We start from the raw sequence: 18,498 nt of genomic DNA on the forward strand, positions 1-18,498 counted from the left end.
TCTGACGGGTCGCCAAGCAGCGCCCCCGATTTCTGAGGCAGAAGCGGAGTCACCTGGTCCAAACATCGCGTCCTGAGGTAAACGAGCGCCTTGAGGATGCTGGGAGGGAGAGGCTCTCCTGTCTGCTGCGCGTTGACGAGCAGAGGAACACCGAAAACCCGCCTGGACTTGGCAGGCGACGCCTTGCCCTTCCTCGCCAACGGCTTGGGAACGCTCCTGTGGGAAACACACATGCTCGTATTTTGTCCCTTAAAAATAAATACATAAATACTGCTATGTCAAAATTTGACTTTTTTTTTTTCGGTCATAACGAATGTTTGACTTTAGTCTCATAAACATGTTTATGTATGTATGTATGTATGTACGTACGACTTTCTCTGTCTAAAATCAGACACTTTCTTTTTCCTCTTATGATTTAATTTTCGCAAAAAAGGACATATTATTCGTATAGTTACGATTGTTTTTCTCATAATAGTACGATTTCATTCCTCTAAGTTTTGCAACTTTCTTGCTATTTCATTCTTTTTTCCTCATAAAATTATGATCAACTCATTCACTCCCAGCCATTTTCACTGAAGCAATCCCCTTCACTCCCGACTGTTTTACCGGATTTTGACAGATTTTGTAAGGCCCACAGAATATTGTGTTCTATTGCTATAAAAACATGGAACCTACCAAAAGAAAGATTAAAGTTTCTTCTTTCATCGGGAAAAAAGTATATTTCTATCCGTTTCAGTTTTGCAGCAATTAGCATTAGAATAATTGCAAAATGTCATCATTATTCACAAATCGATTTGGAATTGAGAGTAAATTAGCTTTTTTTCAACATGGCCCTGGTTGATCTCTTATACTCTGCTGCCACCTCCTGGTCATTTTTGTAATAACTACCATTGCTTCAACCGTTCTGTGCAGTTGAGAGCCTGCATCAAAGCCTTCTGTATGCTTTAGTATTAAAAAACGCATAAATATGTATTTCGGACACTTAAAACATTTAAAATAGAACGTATTTATACATTTTTGGGAGCAAATGAGTTATTCATAATAAATTGCAATTTTTCCTTTTAATTACTTACCTTTTTTGTCTTCAAATTATTACTTTAGTCCAGTCAAATTCTTATTCTTATTGTAAAAACTACAAACTAGATGCTCCTTATATTTTGAATTTTTACACTTGATGAAATTATGACAATATTCATATCAATTTTAAATTGTTCAGATATTACAACTTTCTTCTTTAAAAAAATACAACTACTGACTTAAAAAAACCCTCATACAAATACGGAATATCAAAATTCTGCTTTTATTCATGTAAACTTCACTTGTTTGTGGAATTTTCTCTTGATTGTACACATTCTCATAAAAATGACAACTTTTTCCCACAGATGAAATTCTTGAGTTTCGGAACGCTCCTGCCAGGCCACACAGATGATCCTGAGATCCGCTGGTGATCAGATTGTTTAAAAAAAATTTGAGGCCATCAAACAGCTTGGACGGTCGCACAGGAAACTGTCTAAATCCTCACCATGGCCCAATGTGTTTCCTTTGAAGGAAGAGCCAAATGAACAGTTTTTGTGTGTGTGTGTGTGTGTGTCCCTGATGGTTGAATATGTGCAGCCTGGAAAAAACATGCAGGCTCAGGAAATCATGGAACAGGATCAAAGACTGGGACATTTCAGGACATTTTTTATTTTATTTTTTTTAGTAATCACTAATGAATCTCTTGTGCGGCTCGTCATCCTGTTTCACGGCGGCGTTGAGAGCCTTCCAGCTCCTTTTCTTACACCACCACCATCATTTCCTGTGAATCCGAGAGCGGATTCCGCCAAAGTCCCAATTGTGTCTCAAAGATTATCCAGGTTATCCCGTTAAGAGCGATTTTTTTTATTTCCCTGCCTGAGTTCAATTGTAAATTATTATGGTCTGTTTTACTGCCACTTCTCTCTTCCCTCACTCTCCTGCTTTCAGATGAAGTAAATCTAATGTTGTATAGCATCAAATCACGTGATTGATCTTGCCCACTCGGCATCCAATGCAGCCTTAAAGTTTTTTATTTCTTCCTAAGTGGGTTTTGTTGGAGTTTCTTCTTGCCCCGATGGAGGTTTTACAACATGGGATACCTTTGTGACATTTTACTAAAATGTAAATTCAAAATTTTATGTTACACTAAAACTTGCATAAAAGCGTGAATTCACTGTCCTGTTAAAATATCCCAACACAGACACATTATTATCTAAACTGTTGGCAAAAAAGTGAGTTGATCTATAAGTGAAAATGTCCAAATTTTGCTCAGCGTCAATATTTAGTGTGGTAACCATTATTTCCAATCACCGGTCACAACTGAACTCTTCTCTTCTCTTAAGAGAAGTTATAATGGCACATTTACAAAAATGTGAGGCATGTACTCACATTTGCGAGATACTGCATCACAGCAGTAAAAACGCATGCCATTTTTACCCAAGGTGTCTTGCACATTTAATGTGCACACCATGCTTTAATCAGAACTGGGTTAAAAATAATAGTTCATCCAAATGAGGGATTAACTCACAATTTGCTGCCAGGGCAATTTGAAATGTCTGGCACTCAACAACGAAGCAGAAGATTCATTAAAAAACAAACACATTTACATTAGGAGATAGAATAATGCTAGTCAATTATTCATAAAATCATAAGATCACTTCCTCATATACAAATATTACTAAGGGGCATGAGAGATACACAAAAAAAAAAATGCTCCAAATGATTCAACCTTGTTACTGTATGTTATCTCCAGAGTGCACTTTTTCAAAAGTTTCTCTCCTGGAAAAAATATGTTGCTACTTACAGTAATTTCACAACCGGGGAGCCAATCTGCACCTGAGCCATGAATAATAGATGCCTTTTCAAAAAAGGCTGCCTGAAATATTTATCCTTTTTGCCCACACTTCAGCAAATGTTGCAATTATGTTTTTGTTCATCATCAAACGTGTTCCTTACCAGCTCCAGCCTTGCTTGCTGGATGGCGAGTGTTTGTCCATCAGGGCGGTGAGTTTGAGCAGGGCCAGCTTCTGGAGGAGAGCCAACTGAGAGACCGACTGGTTTTCCACGCCCGGACTGGCAGGCAAAGATGGAAGGCTCTGCTCACTGGACCAGTGCAGCTGCTGGCTCACTCGGCTGGAAATATAAATAAAAAAAAGAGAAAATGCCAGAAACACTTTACTAAATAATAATAGGGAATAAAATGACCATATACTATCTTGACATTAGCGAGTTAGCATTTAGCTGTTTGACTCACATTACTTCTTATATAGCTTAGTTGGTTGAACATTTATGTGTTTAAATATACACAGTTTAATTCTCTTTCGTTTTATGTGTCAGTTTTCAAGCAAATGTCGACTGGGAGTGACAAAAGAACATCTTGAGATTTGGAGAAATGTGTGAGTGAGAGTCTTGTACGATAGCACTCTTATAGAAATGTGAGACTAAAGAATACTAAAAACAAAGGGTTTTAATAAGTTTAATTGTGTATACTAAAAAAAAAATTGCAGCGCGTAGCAAACTTAGCTCCGCCCCAAATACAAAGTTCTTCATCTGTTTGACTTCAGCATCAATTACTACTTTCAGGACTATGCTGCCATCTTGTGGCATCTTAAAGGTATTGCAGTACGCACATAAAAAGTTTGAATCGGTGAAGACATACAATACAACCCAAGCGAAAGTGTAGTTTAAAAACTTACCTGCTCTTATCCTGCGGCGATCTGGTCTTGGACTCGTCCTCGCTCACCGGCGACTTCTCGCAGCTCTCCTCTTCCTCCTCCTCATCTTCTTCTGAATGCTGCGCCTCCAGGTGGATGTGAGTAGGGGAGGAAGGGCAGGGGGAGGCGGCGGAGGAGCCGTTGGCAGGTGAGTCGTGCGAGCAGGAGGAAGTCGAAGAAGAGGCGGAGGAGGAATCTCGCTGACAGTCGTCTTCGGAGAGACTCTCGGTCCAGGTGGAGACCAGTTGCTGCAGATCGTTGATCCTTTTCAGAACTGTGTCCAGAGCCGAGAAAACGTCCTCGCCTCCCAACAGACGAGATACCTGTCAGATAAACCCCAAAAATGGAAACACCCACAAGGACAATGGCGCAAACAATAACGGGGTGTAACCCACCTCTTCACCCATCCTCTCCGCATCGCTAACACTCCCCCCGCTGCCACCTTCGCTTTCAGAAAGCTGCCGGTCGTCCGGGATGTTGTCGTAGACGCTCAGCCGGTGGTCCGGCGGGCTCGGCGAGACGTCGAGCGAGGACGCGCCCCGGCGGCAACCGCGTCGTTGCTGGTAGCCGTGAAAGCTGCCTGTCCTCCAGTTGACGGAGGACTGATCCAGGATGGGGGACAGGAGTGCGTGTTTGTGGGCGAGGGAGGTTGGAAATGTGCCCGGTTTGTGGCTGCGGGGGATGTGGAAAAGCAGGCTGTCGTGGTTGATGTTGTTGTTGTTGTTGTTGATCTGGTCTTTGTAGTCCTGAGAGAGTAAATGAATGGTTGAAGTCAAATTTACGGAAATATTATTGAAAATTATTTTTAAAAAAAGGCCCTATGTCTCCTTTAAGATATTAAGAAAAATGTAAAATGACAGGTGTCTGAGAAGTGCTCCTTGTGGGACACCATATGTGATTAGTCCCATTCATTTCCACGCATCCACTTTCAACTGTTTTGTACTGACCGTGGTGCCTGTGAGGTGGTGGTTGTTGTTGTGGGTCACTCCCTCGCCCATTTCTGTGCGTTTGCAGTTACTCCGGACACGCGTGACCGGGCTCGGCGTGCTGACCGCGCTGCTGTTCTCCGAGTGGCTGTTGCTGCTGCTGCTGCTCATGGCGTGCGGGGAGGAGGGCGAAGAAGATGTACAGCTAGGAATAGACAGTAAACAAGAAAAGTTAGCTTTCAGTTAATGGGAATTTAAAAACAACACGTGATTATGTGGCTCCGTAAAGATTTTTTTTTTAAGAGAAAAAAAAGGGGAAAAAGTGGCTTTAGAAAGGAGCCCTGGGGAATACCACATTACCTTGTCCAGGGGTCTACCTTTTTTGCTATCAAGTTTCTGGCATTTTTGGCGATTTTGTGGACATTTTATGGTAATTTTCAGGATTTTTCTTTTGTTTTTGGACATTTAATGGTTCGTTTTTGAATGTTTTTAACATGCCTTTTTCGTGCAATTCTGACATTTTAGCAATTTAATTTTATGCTAATTTTCTGCTTTTCTTCTTCCTTTTTGGACATTTTGAAGTTTTTAAAAAAACAACATTTTTTTTATCTACCTTTCACCTCTCTTTTTCTGATGACTTTAAAATGTGGACTCTGACATGGTTTGAATAATTAATTATTATTTTTTTTATTTAATTATTAATGCATTTAAAGAACACAGTATTTTATCTAAAAAATATGTAAAAAAATATATTAATTTCTACTAATTTCTTTAGAGATCCACAGGGAGCTACAGAAGAGGGACTAGAGAGCCAAATGTGGCTCTGGAGTCACAGGTTGCAGACCCCTGCCTCGTCTCAAAGCATAAAGCCAGATAACCGATTCGACAATCCTCACCTGGAGCCCCTTCCTCCTGCAGACCCTCGGACTATGCCGGCCATATTTGCATGGTTCCTCGGTGCAGAGAGGAGGCCAGTTGTACCTCTCAACCTCAGTTTCTCCATCTTCCTCAAAAGGCTGGTCCCCTTTTTGCGAGGCGGTTTATCCATGACGCAGGCTTCCAGACTCATGATGGATGATCCTCCGCCGCTTCCACCTCCAGGTGACGGGGGTCCGCTGAATGAGATATCCATGGACGGGGTCTTGTTAGAGGAGGAGCAATGTGAGGAGCTCCGGCTGGTGGCCTGGTCGTCTGTGGCGCTTCTGTTTGGGTCGGCGCCTTCTCTCGGACTCTTCCGGTTTTGACCTTCGCTCTCGGTGCTGCTTGAACTGTGAATGGAGCAGACGTCGTGGTGCTCATCCCGGAGGTCACACGGAGACCCGTCCTGAGGGGAGCTTGAGGTGTCAGATAAGTGGAGAAATTCCGTAGAGGAGTCCAGCCGTCGCCATTGTTGCATCCGACTGTTGTAGTTCCACCTGGGGCTGATGGCGCAGAAATTGTCCTCGAGAAAGTCTTCATTGCTCTGAAAGAGGACACCGTAATTATACAATAATCACATAGAGCATCACAAGCAGTAATTAACCCGTTTTCCTTTCAATCTTTCCCCTCAGAACAGAAGCCGTCAAGCACCAACGGGCTGAATCATCCGTCCAAACTAAATGATGCCGAACAAGTAAATTTCACGGTGCGATGCCATTACACACCACTAATACGAGCATCTTGCTGCGTTTCGTTTTCTCCATTCTTTGTCCTCTCAACAACTCACTTGTTCACGATGTTTCGCTTTCGGCAGGTCCAGCCTCACCTCCGCGCATTTGTTCAACGTGACCAGACGCCTGCAGAGGAGTTGAAGTTAGTCAAAAAGATTGGATATTCAGGTCACCTAGGAAATACTAAAGCACTACTTCGGCTAAATAGCTAGCAAGCATATAATGACTGTTTTGATTCCAATGTGTCGAACAACTTAATAAGCGTTCAATTTTCAACATTTAGGCAGATAAAACAAACTAGTGCAACAACAGCATCATCTAGGACTAAGGCACTTAGCAGCTAGCCTGATGCTAGCAAAAGTAGATCAATCTGAAAGCTTCAAATGTTTTTTTTCTCTTCCTTTTAGTAAACACAAAATGCCTTCCCGTTGATATAATGGCCTCAATGCCACATTACTATGTTGGCTATATGTTTGTTAGTTGAAAATAGCTGCTAAAACATGTAGGATAAGAATGTTTGATTGCTCCTTTTTGAAAATAAGCTAGCTGTTTATTTCCCAGCTAATATGATTCAAATAGATCTAATGGCAATATTTCTTTACAGCGAGTCTTATGGCTACATCATTTTCAATATTTTGATGGATTATAGCATTTATGGAAACAACATTGTCAAGAACAGTAACAAACTATTTGTAATTTGCTACTTCCCGCCACAGCTATATTTATTTCATTTCTACTTTAAATTTGCTCTCCATCGGCAAGTTTCACTTCTATTAGCTTCTGTCGTTAGCTGCTTGTTTAGTTCCCAGCAGGCAGCGTGTCAGGACTTTTCTAGCACTTTTACTCTACCGTGACATCCTGCCAAAACACAACTCTGCAGCCGGGAGAGAGCACAAATGTGAGCTGCCGTCCAAATCTCATTAAAAGCTGAGCGGTGAAAAGCGCCGGCGACTTGCAAAGTGGCTCAAGGACTCCCAAAGTGGCATTCGATGCCTTCTGCGTGATGTGTAATTATAAACTGCAGCCAGGTTCTGACTTGGTGTCCCAACAGACAAACGACAGTATTTGCAAAGGAAAATTCCCCAATGTCATCATCATGAGCGTGTTACCTGCAGAGGGAATCCAGAGCGTCTTTATCCAGGAAGTGGTGATCCCTTTTGGCGAGTTCCACATCAATGGGAAACCTGCAGTCTGATACGCAAACATATTAAAATTACTTTTGTATTTCCTCAGACCGATAGATGTTTATTTTGAATTCTAAAACTGGTTTCAAAATGATCTGTTCAAATGAGAGCAACGTGAGACTTCATAACTCCTGATTTATTTCCCTTCCATTATCAAGAGTTCCACAAGGCTTGTCCCGAACCCATTTAAAAAATCTGACCGCCGACTATTTTGCTTTTGCTTTAAAATTGAAAATTAGGACATGCCTGAATGATCCTTCAGGATAAGCATAAAGGCTGGTTAATTACCTTTGAACAGCTGTGCGTACTGAGGGAAGCCGGCTGCTCGTAGCCAATCGGAGGCCTCCTTGGCTTCGATCTCTGTAAAGAAATAAAAACGACGACTCTTGAGTCAATGGCAATCACTTCATGCTCCGATGGCTTTAAGAGTACAAATATTTGCACCTAATCAGCCGTCCCTTTAGGAGATTCGATTCCATTTGCGTTGGAAACGACCTGGGGGGCGGGGTGGATACTGGCAATTAATTATCTGTGACAATTTTAATTACTGCTGACTAGTGGGGAACGGGGACGCAACTTGGGCCTTGTTCAGACTGCCAGGCCAAATCCGATTTTTAGCCCAACCAGATTGAACGTGGATGGTTCTTTTATAGTCTGAACAGTCACAAAGCACATGAAAATTTTTGCGGGACGGATTGAAACCACATGCGGGAGGTAGTTTCATATCCAATTTGGACAAGATGCGTCTCAGTCTGATCAGCTCGAAACACTCGCAACGGATTTGACTGTCCGTGACGTCACTACGTGCGCAAAACCCAAAATCCAATCTGTTCGCTGCCCGGCTGGTTTTCTCACGTGTCGGCAGTCAAACTCCTTGACGGCTCCACTACCCCGTCGACTCCTCTCATCCTCAACTGTAAATAAAGTGACATTTTACGTTACTTGCGCTGCACCCGGTCTCGCTACTCCATCAATTTTTCACATGCGCAACCAGAAATAGCGAGTTATGCCGTACATGTGGTCGAGAAGGGAGAAGAGAAGAGAAAGAAACCGCTTAACGCGCTTGCGAGGAACGGGAAGTACGGAGCGGCAAACTGCGTCATGACGTCATACGCGCTGGGGGCCGCCTCCGTTCCACGCTGTTGCTCTCTTATTGTCGGTGTTGTGGTTCCATATTGCTCCAGCAACCTGTCAGATGGGTCAATAATGTGGCTCAGTCTGAACGGGGCCAGATCGCATTTGGACACTTGCTAACAGTCAGCCCTAAAAGGGAGGAATCCGATTGGAGTCAGATATGCCTGCAGTCTGAACGCAGTTTTGTTGGTATTGAAAATACATGCGATTATAGCACAGATATATTTGTGGCAAAATGAGACAAAAAAAAAAAATCATCAAACGAAGAAATTTTAAGTATCCATTCATTTCCCAGTCAGCTTACTTTCCCTTTTTCTCTTGAACAACATTTCCCCGACCATTTCCAGATGGCTGTCCTGTGGGTAAGGCACTGATGCGGGATCGGGCTTGAACTCAATCTGTGAATATTCTGGTGAATAAATCCCAGCTCTAATTTTACGCCAATTTACTCGGAATGCAGTGTGGAAAAGGGCTAAATATAGCAGGGCCTTAGCCTAAATAGACCCGTGGTATTCTTTGCACTCGAGTGAAAAAAACCCTGTTAGCAACCCAAATGGCATTATATTACCTTGTGTATATTCATCCTGAACAGTCCAACAAGCCCCTTGGCTGAAGAACTGAGTTTATTTCGGGGGCCTTACGATGGAGATGTGACATTTGAGTTTGAAACGGGATCAAGTGTGCTCGCCGAGCAGGTCACAGATGTTGGCGGAAATCCCAGGGATAAGTGGATATGTGGATGTTAGAGCCCAGGTCTTAGTAACCCACCTCTTTTTTCCCACTAAACCACCAGTACCACAGAGGAACGGGTTACAATTTTGAGGGTCACGTACAGTAAGCACTTTTCACTCAAAACTAGCAGGGGAAAATATACCAAGAACATGTTTAGTTGAAAGCGGGGTACACACATCAGCCTTTATTGGAGCATTTTCCCTCCTTTGAAATCAGAGTCATCAAAAGTGCAATTATTGGATGTCTTTTAAAGATCATCTTGAGTAAGAAATTTGTAATGCGGGGTGTTTAAGTAATTTTTCCTCTCCAATTTACTCTGAAAATTTAAATGTTAAAGTGGTGTAAACACATCATTAGTGCTAATTTGAGCATTTTCCTTATGGCCTGTTTCTTGGATGTCTTGTAGGTAGGAAGATTACTCCCCCCCCCCCCCCCCCCGTTCCAATCGGTTCAGAATGTAGAGCTCGACATTTGTGAATGTTAAACCTGTTCAATAATTATGATGGCAAATCCTTCAAGGTGGTTCAAGTCAGTCACCGATGAAAACGACAGAGTTTTTTTAGTAAGACTGAGCAATAAATCGATCTAATTTCATTAATTGTCATTTTAAAAATCGAATGTTGAATTTGAGTTTTGTCTTCTGGATTATTAATGAATTAATAAAACGTTTAAATAAATGGTTTTTTGGGGAGTTTATTAGATAAAAAAATTATTAAAATAATAATTATCCTGTATGGCTGATTTTTTTTTTTACTTTTTGGCCATATCACCCAGCCCTAGTTTCTAGTGGTTCGATTTTTTTTCCCTCATCATCATGTGTGGCTCTCTTCCATTTGAAAATTCAGAAGTCCCTTTTAGATCCTCCACAGCAGCTTCCTGACCTTCAAGCAGAGCACTTAATGCACTTGCCCAGAAGCCGGCAAGGAGTTCACTGAGGGGTAAAAAAAAGGTGAAACTCAGCACTCACATGTCAAATGTCAGACAGAATGCAAGCAAGAGAAAGAATGCGGACGCCCGGAAGGATTTGCCCGTGTACCTTCCTGACGTCTGATGACACTTAGTCGATAACATGCATTCGAGTCGTTTGATGTTGACAATAAAGCAACTTGACCAGAAATGACACAACTGCTAAGACTCACTTGTCTGTCCCTTACAAACGGAACAAACGTCTAATGAGGACGAGCGCTACAGAAACTAAATGGCTGGATAGCCTATCCTGGCTCAAACGTGACTCTTTCACATATAATTTCTCACGGGTAGTCCTGGTCAAAGCTATGGCCCAAAACAAAATGGTGGATTCCATATGCATGATGAGAACTTCCCAGGCGTTTCCTATCGAGGCGGGGCCCCGCTTAATCGCGCATCCAAATCTCTTATCAGAGTCCTTTGGGGCCACACCACAACTTCCTTTGGCACGCAGTCATTTAGAAAAAGGAAGAGGCCTTTACCGAGCGAGCGCGGTAATAGGACGAGTTGGGCAGATAGCATCGCTTACGTAAACACGGGGTAGGGACGGCGGACGATTGAACGCCATGGCTGGGCTTGACAGTTCATTGTTGTTTCTGACAGGTGTGGAGTGTTTTCTTCCTGGCCTGGGCTTAAAACTTCCACAAACTAATTAGGTCAAGCGTGAATTAGCGTCATTTTCAAGCTACTCGCTCTCTTGCGTTTCTATTTCGGTCAGTTTCCATTTTTATCGCTTACATAACTTGCTGTCAGATGAGATTTGGGGGGCATATTCCGACAGTATCGCACCTTCAAGGCCCGGGTTTGATCTGCTTATCACTTGTTCGCTAGTTGCTCTGAATTCCTTCAGCCAGAGTTGAGTTAGCTAGAATTGGACGCCTCCTCAAAACCCAGTAAAAATGTTAATGTAGTTATGCGTTTGGTTGAATTACGAGCAAGATTCAGATACGCTTGAGTGGAATGAAGGAACTTTCAGTCTCCATTGCATTTTTTTTAAACAGCATAAATAGTCAAACGCATTAATTGTTATCCTAATAGCATAATTGTCATAATTATGAATTTATTGTCACGAGATTAGTCGTCCTGATAATTTGCGATAATGTTTTTTTTCTTTTAAAAGGGAAGTCAACCCCAATTTTTTTTTGGGGGGGGGGATTTTTTATTTTTTCCCAATTTTTTCTTTGACAATAATATGTTCTATTCAGCCCCACTAGTCTAAATATGGTATTCTGGTTAATATTGTGAATATGAGTTAAGCAGCAAAATCCAGCCGTTTTTATCCATCTCAGGGGGCGGCCATTTTGCCACTTGCTGGAGATGACATCATTGTTGCTCAGGGCTCAGGTAACAACCAATCACAGCGCAGCTTCAGAAAACTGGTGAGCTGTGATTGGTTGTTGCCTGAGCCCTGAGCAACATTGATGTCATCTTCAGTTGACAGCAAGTGGCAAAATGGCCGCCCCCTGAGATGGATAAAAACAGCTGGATTTTGCTTCACAACTCAAAATTGCACAAATATTAATCATATTGTCATGTTTAAATGAGTGAGGTCACATATAACATATTATTGTCAAGAAATGTTGAAGTTTGACTTCCACTTAACTTTCCATTTTTTATGAGGAGTTGGAGTGGACTAAATAAAGTCAGGACTTGGCCTTGTTGTTGTATTTTGCTTGAGCGCTTATAGTGTGAGAGATGCACACCCCTCCGACCCCTTCCTAATTACCCGAGAGACAATGTAATCACGTTATGTATTAAGCAACTCGTTAAAAAAAAAACCTCTTAATTAACCTTTTGGCTCTTTATTTTTTTAACGATTACACTACGCTGTACACTTACTGACCTCCTTTACTCCCTGCAACCTTCTGTACTTTATTTAAGACAAAACAGCAATCAGGGAGTTATTTTTATTTATTTTTTTAAAAATATCTTTTTCCCCCAAGGACATCTTGTTTAAAGAGTCTTCCTAAATTCCATATGCTGAAGGCGCGATGAAATCAGATTTACAGGTAATGCATTGTACAGTAATTTTTTTAACATCTAACAGCAAGCGATTAGGCTTATAACCCTGAATATTAATTGGAAATTAAAGTTTTTTTTATTCCATAAGGACCTCAGAGTTGCTCAAGGTTATGAAAGGGCAACACGTGATGTCCATAACTGGGGAAATATTTGTGGTCTGGTTTTTTGGTGTACTGGAAATGGGCAACACAACATATCACAAACACAACCCACAACACTCAGAATCAACTTTCACACACATACACGCACACACACACACACACACACACACACGCACACACACACACACACACACACACACACACACACACACACACACACACACATCAGATGACTTGATAATCAGGCCTCAGTATAATCTTCCAAAAACAGCAGATAATCGGGCCATGATCATGGGGGTAAAAATGTTCCAGTTCAGCCTGATTATTGTATGTTTGCGCCCACTGCCCAAGTTAACATGACAAACAGGACCGGTTAAAATCACGACTGAGGAATAAAATTGCCAGCTTCTTCAAGTAAGGCGACACAATCACACACAGCTGGTAGTTGCAGCTGCATTATGAGCTAATGCCAGCACTCTTGTTGCCATCCGTTGCTAACAACACTCGTACAAGCTACAGTGGAAAGGCAGCTTCACTGAACCCCCCCTCGAACCCCCTCCCATCCAAAAGTTTGTAGTTCCGCGCCGAGCTCTAATGAGGTGGAATAAAGCCTCCCGAGTTAGGGTGAAGCAAATTGGAGCGACGGCTGGGGATGTTTTTTTGTTTTTTTTTAAAACAAAACACATCGCGATGCGGTGTGTTGTTGATTCCCTTTTGCGTTTGTAGCTGTTTCGCTGTATACGTGATCAAGAATGCGCCCGACGCAAACTGACGGCAATACAGCACAAAGAGTCAGAATGTCTACACGGATAAACCACTGACGGAAAAAGAACTGAGTAGGTGATACGTCTGTAGTTCACCGTCAAAGCTGATCTGCAGCACTTTGGAATCCACAGCTCATGTTAAAATACAGACAAAACTATCATCAGATGTTAGAAAAATGTGATGATAACCATAAAACAGGAACATGAGGGAATGATTTACAGTTATTTAATGTCACAGTTCATTTTTGGTGCTATATTGTGGATTTTCAAGCCATTTTCAGTTTAGTAGCGCGGAGGTTTACTGGAGAAAATGCAATGTTAATGAGGAGGAGGAAGAAGAGGCAGATAAGGTCCCCAACTAAGCTTCAGTAATACCACAGAGCGGAGAAAATGAATGTGAGTATTGATGTATGATGTAATTGTATGTGTTGCTGCTCCATGTAGGGTAAAGTTGCACCTGTTTGAAAGTTTATAATTACAGTTTCATCGATGCTAGTCTCCGTTAGCCTGTCAATCACATTAAATGTTAGCATTAAGCTAGAGGACTGTTGCTAGATGGAACTATATGGTTCGGATGAACATTTTGGTGTTTATTTATGTGATACAAAGTCTGAGATTATATATTGATTTATTTTTGTCAGTTTAACAAAGTTGCGCTATATTAGCTATAGGTTTATATGTAATTATATTTTGCGACTTTTCCTGCCACTGTAGTGACTTTTTCTTAACGTCATTTGAAAATGTTTTCACATCATCTTTAAAGACAAAATATTTACATCAAGTAAAAAAAAAAAAACAGACCAAAGTGCTTTTAATAAAGTAGATTTTCATTGGATTTTTCTGGGGGGAAAAAATCTATTAACAGCAGAAATCTGTCTTTTTTTTTTAGATGTTATTTTAAAACCATACACTCCAATCTTACAATCAACATTTCCACACTTTTCAAACGTGATTGTTGCTCTTGTAAATGAAAAAAACAACAAAAAAACCCTTCCCGTATAACCGGCAAACAGACATTCGCAGAGGACACATTTACAGTAGCAAAGGCTGCATCGGCTTCTAATTAATTACCACTCACGATGCTAATTAAACACCAATCGCCCGCTTATCTTGCGGAGGCCTATTAAAAAGCAGCTGTCATCACAGGCAAACATTCTAATATAAGTCAAACACATACTCACTTGGGATTAACATGCTTGACGCTTGTTAGCAAACTTCCATTTGGATGCGATAAAATACACACAGTAAAAAAAAAAGAAAAAGGAGTTTTAAAAGAAGTCAATCCAAAATGTGTGAAAAGTCTTATATCCTGAGCTGGATCCTGTCCTGATGTGTTGCTTGTGTTGGGCATCATGTTAATAAAGTCATTGTTCAACATTTCCCCTCCCTGCCACTCCTCTTCCTCTGGTCAGGACCAGACCATCTAAATACCAGGGGAAAGGAGGGGAGGGTGTTGGGGAGGGGGGGGGGGGTGTCGAGTGGGGGTGGGGGGGTCAGTGTCCTAAAAATAAACCTCGGCGGGGAAATGCTCCCGACATGTGACCATCAGCAGGAAATTTTTTTGCAGTTAGCATTTCTTTTTTTTTTAACAACATAATGGGCAGTAGGGTCATTTTGAAAAGCTGAAAGCAGCAAGGTTGTGGCTCACGTGGATTTTCTATATGGCTCAGAGCAAAACCTCATTTAGAAGTTTAACCCGGCATACTGGTGAGGTCAAATTTGACCTGTTTCAACAGCAATACAAATAACTTAAATGTCTTTTTTTTTTCCACCCTGAAAATTGTTGACTTTTACTACAGTGACCTAAAACACATACAAATGAAAATATTTTAAGTTCAAAATATCTAAATTCGAATTATTAAAAAAATAAAATCATGAAATACAAATCCCTCCCCTCTTAACTCATTCACTCCCAGCCCTTTTTTTACTGAAGCAATCTCCTTCACTCCCTGCTGTTTTACTGGATTTTGACTGACTTTGCAAGGCCCACAGAATATTGTGTTCTATTGCTATAAAAACATGGAACCTACCAAAAGAAAGATTAGAGTCTCTTCTTTCATCAGGAAAACAAGTATATTTCTACTTGTTTCTGTTTTGCAGCAATTAGCATTAGAATATAGCTAAGTTTAATCATTATTCACAAATCTATTTAGAATTGTGAGTTATTGAGCTTTTTTTCAACATGGCCCTGGTTGATCTCTTTTGCTCTGCTGCCACCTGCTGGCCGTTTGTGTAATAACTACCATTTCTTCAACCGTTCTTTGCAGTTGAGAGGCTGCATCAAAGCTTTCTGTATGCTTTAACATAAGAAACCCCTTTGAAAAACTTATAAATATGTCTTTGGAACACTTAAAACATTTAAAATAGACCGTATTTATACATTTTTGGGAGCTGTGAGCGTGTCCACTTATTGAAATCAAATTCCGCTCAACTGTCAATCAAATACAACTACTGCAAATGGTTGCCAACTACATATTGAGTTGCGAAAATATGTCCACCCAAAACATCCGGTGGCTGGACTATATCCTACCAGGTTCGCCGCATAGCTATTCCATTCTGCGACGAGGCGCTCTAAAGCAGGCATGCCGGTGTGAAGTCTCCGTCTACATGCTGGCTGGCATGTCAGACTTTAATTTTTACTTTTAGGCCAACACTGCCTGGACAGAACAGTGTTGAAACAGTTACCGCAACTGTCTGTGCTCCCACCAAATTTCACTATTCCACCCTGCTGCCCCCTCGTAGAACATAAATTTGAGGCACAGTCCCAAAAAATTGTTGCAACCATTTTCCTCATTGGAATTAAAATTGTTGTCTTAGCACATTTATTTTTCCTTAACCTATCATCGGATTCGGAAGGAGTCGTAAGGAAGTTTGTGGGGGGAAAAAAACTGAAGGAAAGGTTGAATGTGAAACTATTGCGTAGCCACACCCATTAGCACATTAGCTTGTGATTCTATTGTCTTGGATTGCACAATTCACAAATAGAGAGAACGAGGAAGGTCATTAACAAGATTACCACTGAAAAAGCGGCACTCAGCCAAAATGAGAAGGTATCCAAATGGGCCAATGACTAAACACGTAAAGTGAAGTCCTCGCCATTCTTCAAGGTTTCATCAGCACTCAGTCCAAGGTATACCATTAGCGCTAATGGCCTTCCATTTAATGCGTAGGTGTTTGCGTACGGGCTTTCAAATGTGAATAAACTTATAAAGGGAGAAGCAAGGTCTCGGTGAATCGCTACATTAATTTCCAAGTGGAGGAGCAAAAGAGTGGCTAATCAACTTTTTCAGAGTTTGCTGAAAGGAGACCTACTTCTACAACTCTGCTTCAAAAGTTTCGGTTTAATCCCTACATTTGAAAACAGATATTTATACTTCCATCCCTTTATTTTGTTAAAATAGGATTGTTACTTTTATTCAAGCTCAATTAATGATGACACGTGTCACTGTTGTAGGAACGGAACTCCTTTATATACCGAGGATATTAAATCGATTATTTTGCCTTTCCCTAAATACACAGTAGTGTTAATTTCGTTAATGAAAACTAACAACAATATTTTCGTCAACACATATTTTTCACTGGACTAAAACTATACCAGACTAGACTAAAACCCTCATTAATAAACAATAACTGGGATTAAATCAGTGTGCTATTTCATCAACTAATGAAGACGAGATGAAAATGTACTCCACTAAATAAAAAGTGGACTAAAATATATGAAAATTTTAGTTCATGAACAAAGACGAGATGAAAATTATATGATCTTGTAAAATCGTGTCCCTGCTAACTAAAGAGCCACTTGAATAAAGAAACCACGGGAGCCACATATCGTTTAGGCATCTAAAATGAGGTCGGATTTTGCGATATGTCAGCGTATCTGACATATTGGATGTGGCAATTTCGTATTCGCCATTAAATCGTCAAATAATTAGTAAGACTGAGTTAGAATGGGATAACATAATCAAAGGTAATGGTTACTAATGAATCCATCCTGAGTTGTGGCTTGATGATACATCTACAGGAGAAACTGAACGAGGCGTCTTTACAAATAGCTTCACTTTTGCCTCACCCAATATGGCTGCGGCGTCAACATACTCAAGACGGCGTTGCCGTCTACTGTAAGTGTATGTAGTGTAAATGCTGTCTATAAAACTGTCAGCGGGCGCCATTCAGTAAATGCTAATGCTAATCCGACCGCTAACTAATGCTGGCTAATTTACTAGCTTATAGCATGGAGCCATAGTAAACACTTTGATATACTGTAATTGTGTGTGAAGTTGTTTTTCATCAAAAAGATGAGAACATTTTATGTGAAATACTTTTAGATCCGAAATGTTCAACTGCTGCCAAAAATATATACAGGGGTAATATGATTGTCCTAGACAAAAATTGGCAGTTTTTGTTGTCTAAAACTAGACAAATGAAATAATGTGTTCTTGGACTAAAGTAAAGACTAAAATGCTAGATTTATAGTCGACTAAAAATGGACAAAAAAAAAATGGGATGAGGTTGACTAACTAGGATAAAAACTAACGAGCGTGGTTGAAACTGGACTAAAAGTGAGACAAAACATGGCGGATAAATTTAACCCTAATACACAGCAAGTCGTTCGTCAAAAACGGTCAGAGGTCAGAGACTGTCTGACAAGTCAGACTTTTTGGACAAACTGGCGACTTCCTACGCAACCCTCAACTTTGGCCTCCATGGACTTCAGGGTAAGACGCGTCTAGACCAGGATTGATCGGAATTTGTCATGAGGCTTTGTCATCCACCAAAAAACCCTTAAAAAAAACTCTCTCTTTCTCTACCTCTGTGTGGAAAGGTTACACAAGACTGCATTTCCTTTTCCTAAGCCTGGCGGGCGTCAGAAGAGGAAGAATCCAACAATACTCCCAACGGATGGGAGTTTCAGTGTGTGTGTTTGTGTGTGTGCACGCTTGTATTTGTGTTCCAGCCAGGCGGCTATACGCTTACAAGGGGACGTGCGTGATGTGTTTACCCCCGCAAACTTCGCATGGCTGCTTACTTGTGTGCTCCGGGGTGTGTCCCAGTTTACTGTTGTGTAAATGTGCATGTGTGTGTTTGCGTGTAGTCTAATCTGAAGGCAGCCTCAGAGGCTTTAGGGTTCGGTATTTCCGACTCAGTCCAACAGGAAGCGTCCTTCCCTCTTGAAATTTCGCCTCACCCTCACAGCTCATGTGACAGAGCATTAGCGTAGCGATAAAAGCAGTCAGTATGATATGGCCAAAGTGAAAAAAAAGTCCAGATCGATAAGACATCCATCCATAC

The 18,498-nt window shown here is 41.2% G+C and overlaps 1 protein-coding gene across 2 annotated transcripts in view; it reads right to left on the bottom strand.

The window, feature by feature from the left end:
* The window catches only part of LOC144036588 (rho GTPase-activating protein 7), a 51,455-nt gene that overhangs the window by 6,542 nt on the left and 26,415 nt on the right, over positions 1-18,498 (bottom strand). Inside the window, exons 3-12 of one of the 2 annotated variants that reach the window (XM_077547337.1) lie at positions 14,391-14,632; positions 7,779-7,850; positions 7,416-7,497; positions 6,363-6,432; positions 5,554-6,119; positions 4,679-4,862; positions 4,127-4,477; positions 3,714-4,054; positions 2,974-3,150; positions 54-216 (exon numbers count right to left, since the gene is read on the bottom strand). In XM_077547337.1, the coding sequence (XP_077403463.1) occupies positions 54-216; positions 2,974-3,150; positions 3,714-4,054; positions 4,127-4,477; positions 4,679-4,862; positions 5,554-6,119; positions 6,363-6,432; positions 7,416-7,497; positions 7,779-7,850; positions 14,391-14,403 (2,019 nt within the window). In that variant the 5' untranslated portion in view covers positions 14,404-14,632. The remainder of the gene's footprint in view (positions 1-53; positions 217-2,973; positions 3,151-3,713; positions 4,055-4,126; positions 4,478-4,678; positions 4,863-5,553; positions 6,120-6,362; positions 6,433-7,415; positions 7,498-7,778; positions 7,851-14,390; positions 14,633-18,498) is intronic. The other variant, XM_077547336.1, reaches the window with a different exon arrangement.

The sequence above is a fragment of the Vanacampus margaritifer genome, chromosome 16 (genome assembly GCF_051991255.1).
Source record: "Vanacampus margaritifer isolate UIUO_Vmar chromosome 16, RoL_Vmar_1.0, whole genome shotgun sequence".
Classification (NCBI taxonomy): Eukaryota; Metazoa; Chordata; class Actinopteri; order Syngnathiformes; family Syngnathidae; genus Vanacampus; species Vanacampus margaritifer.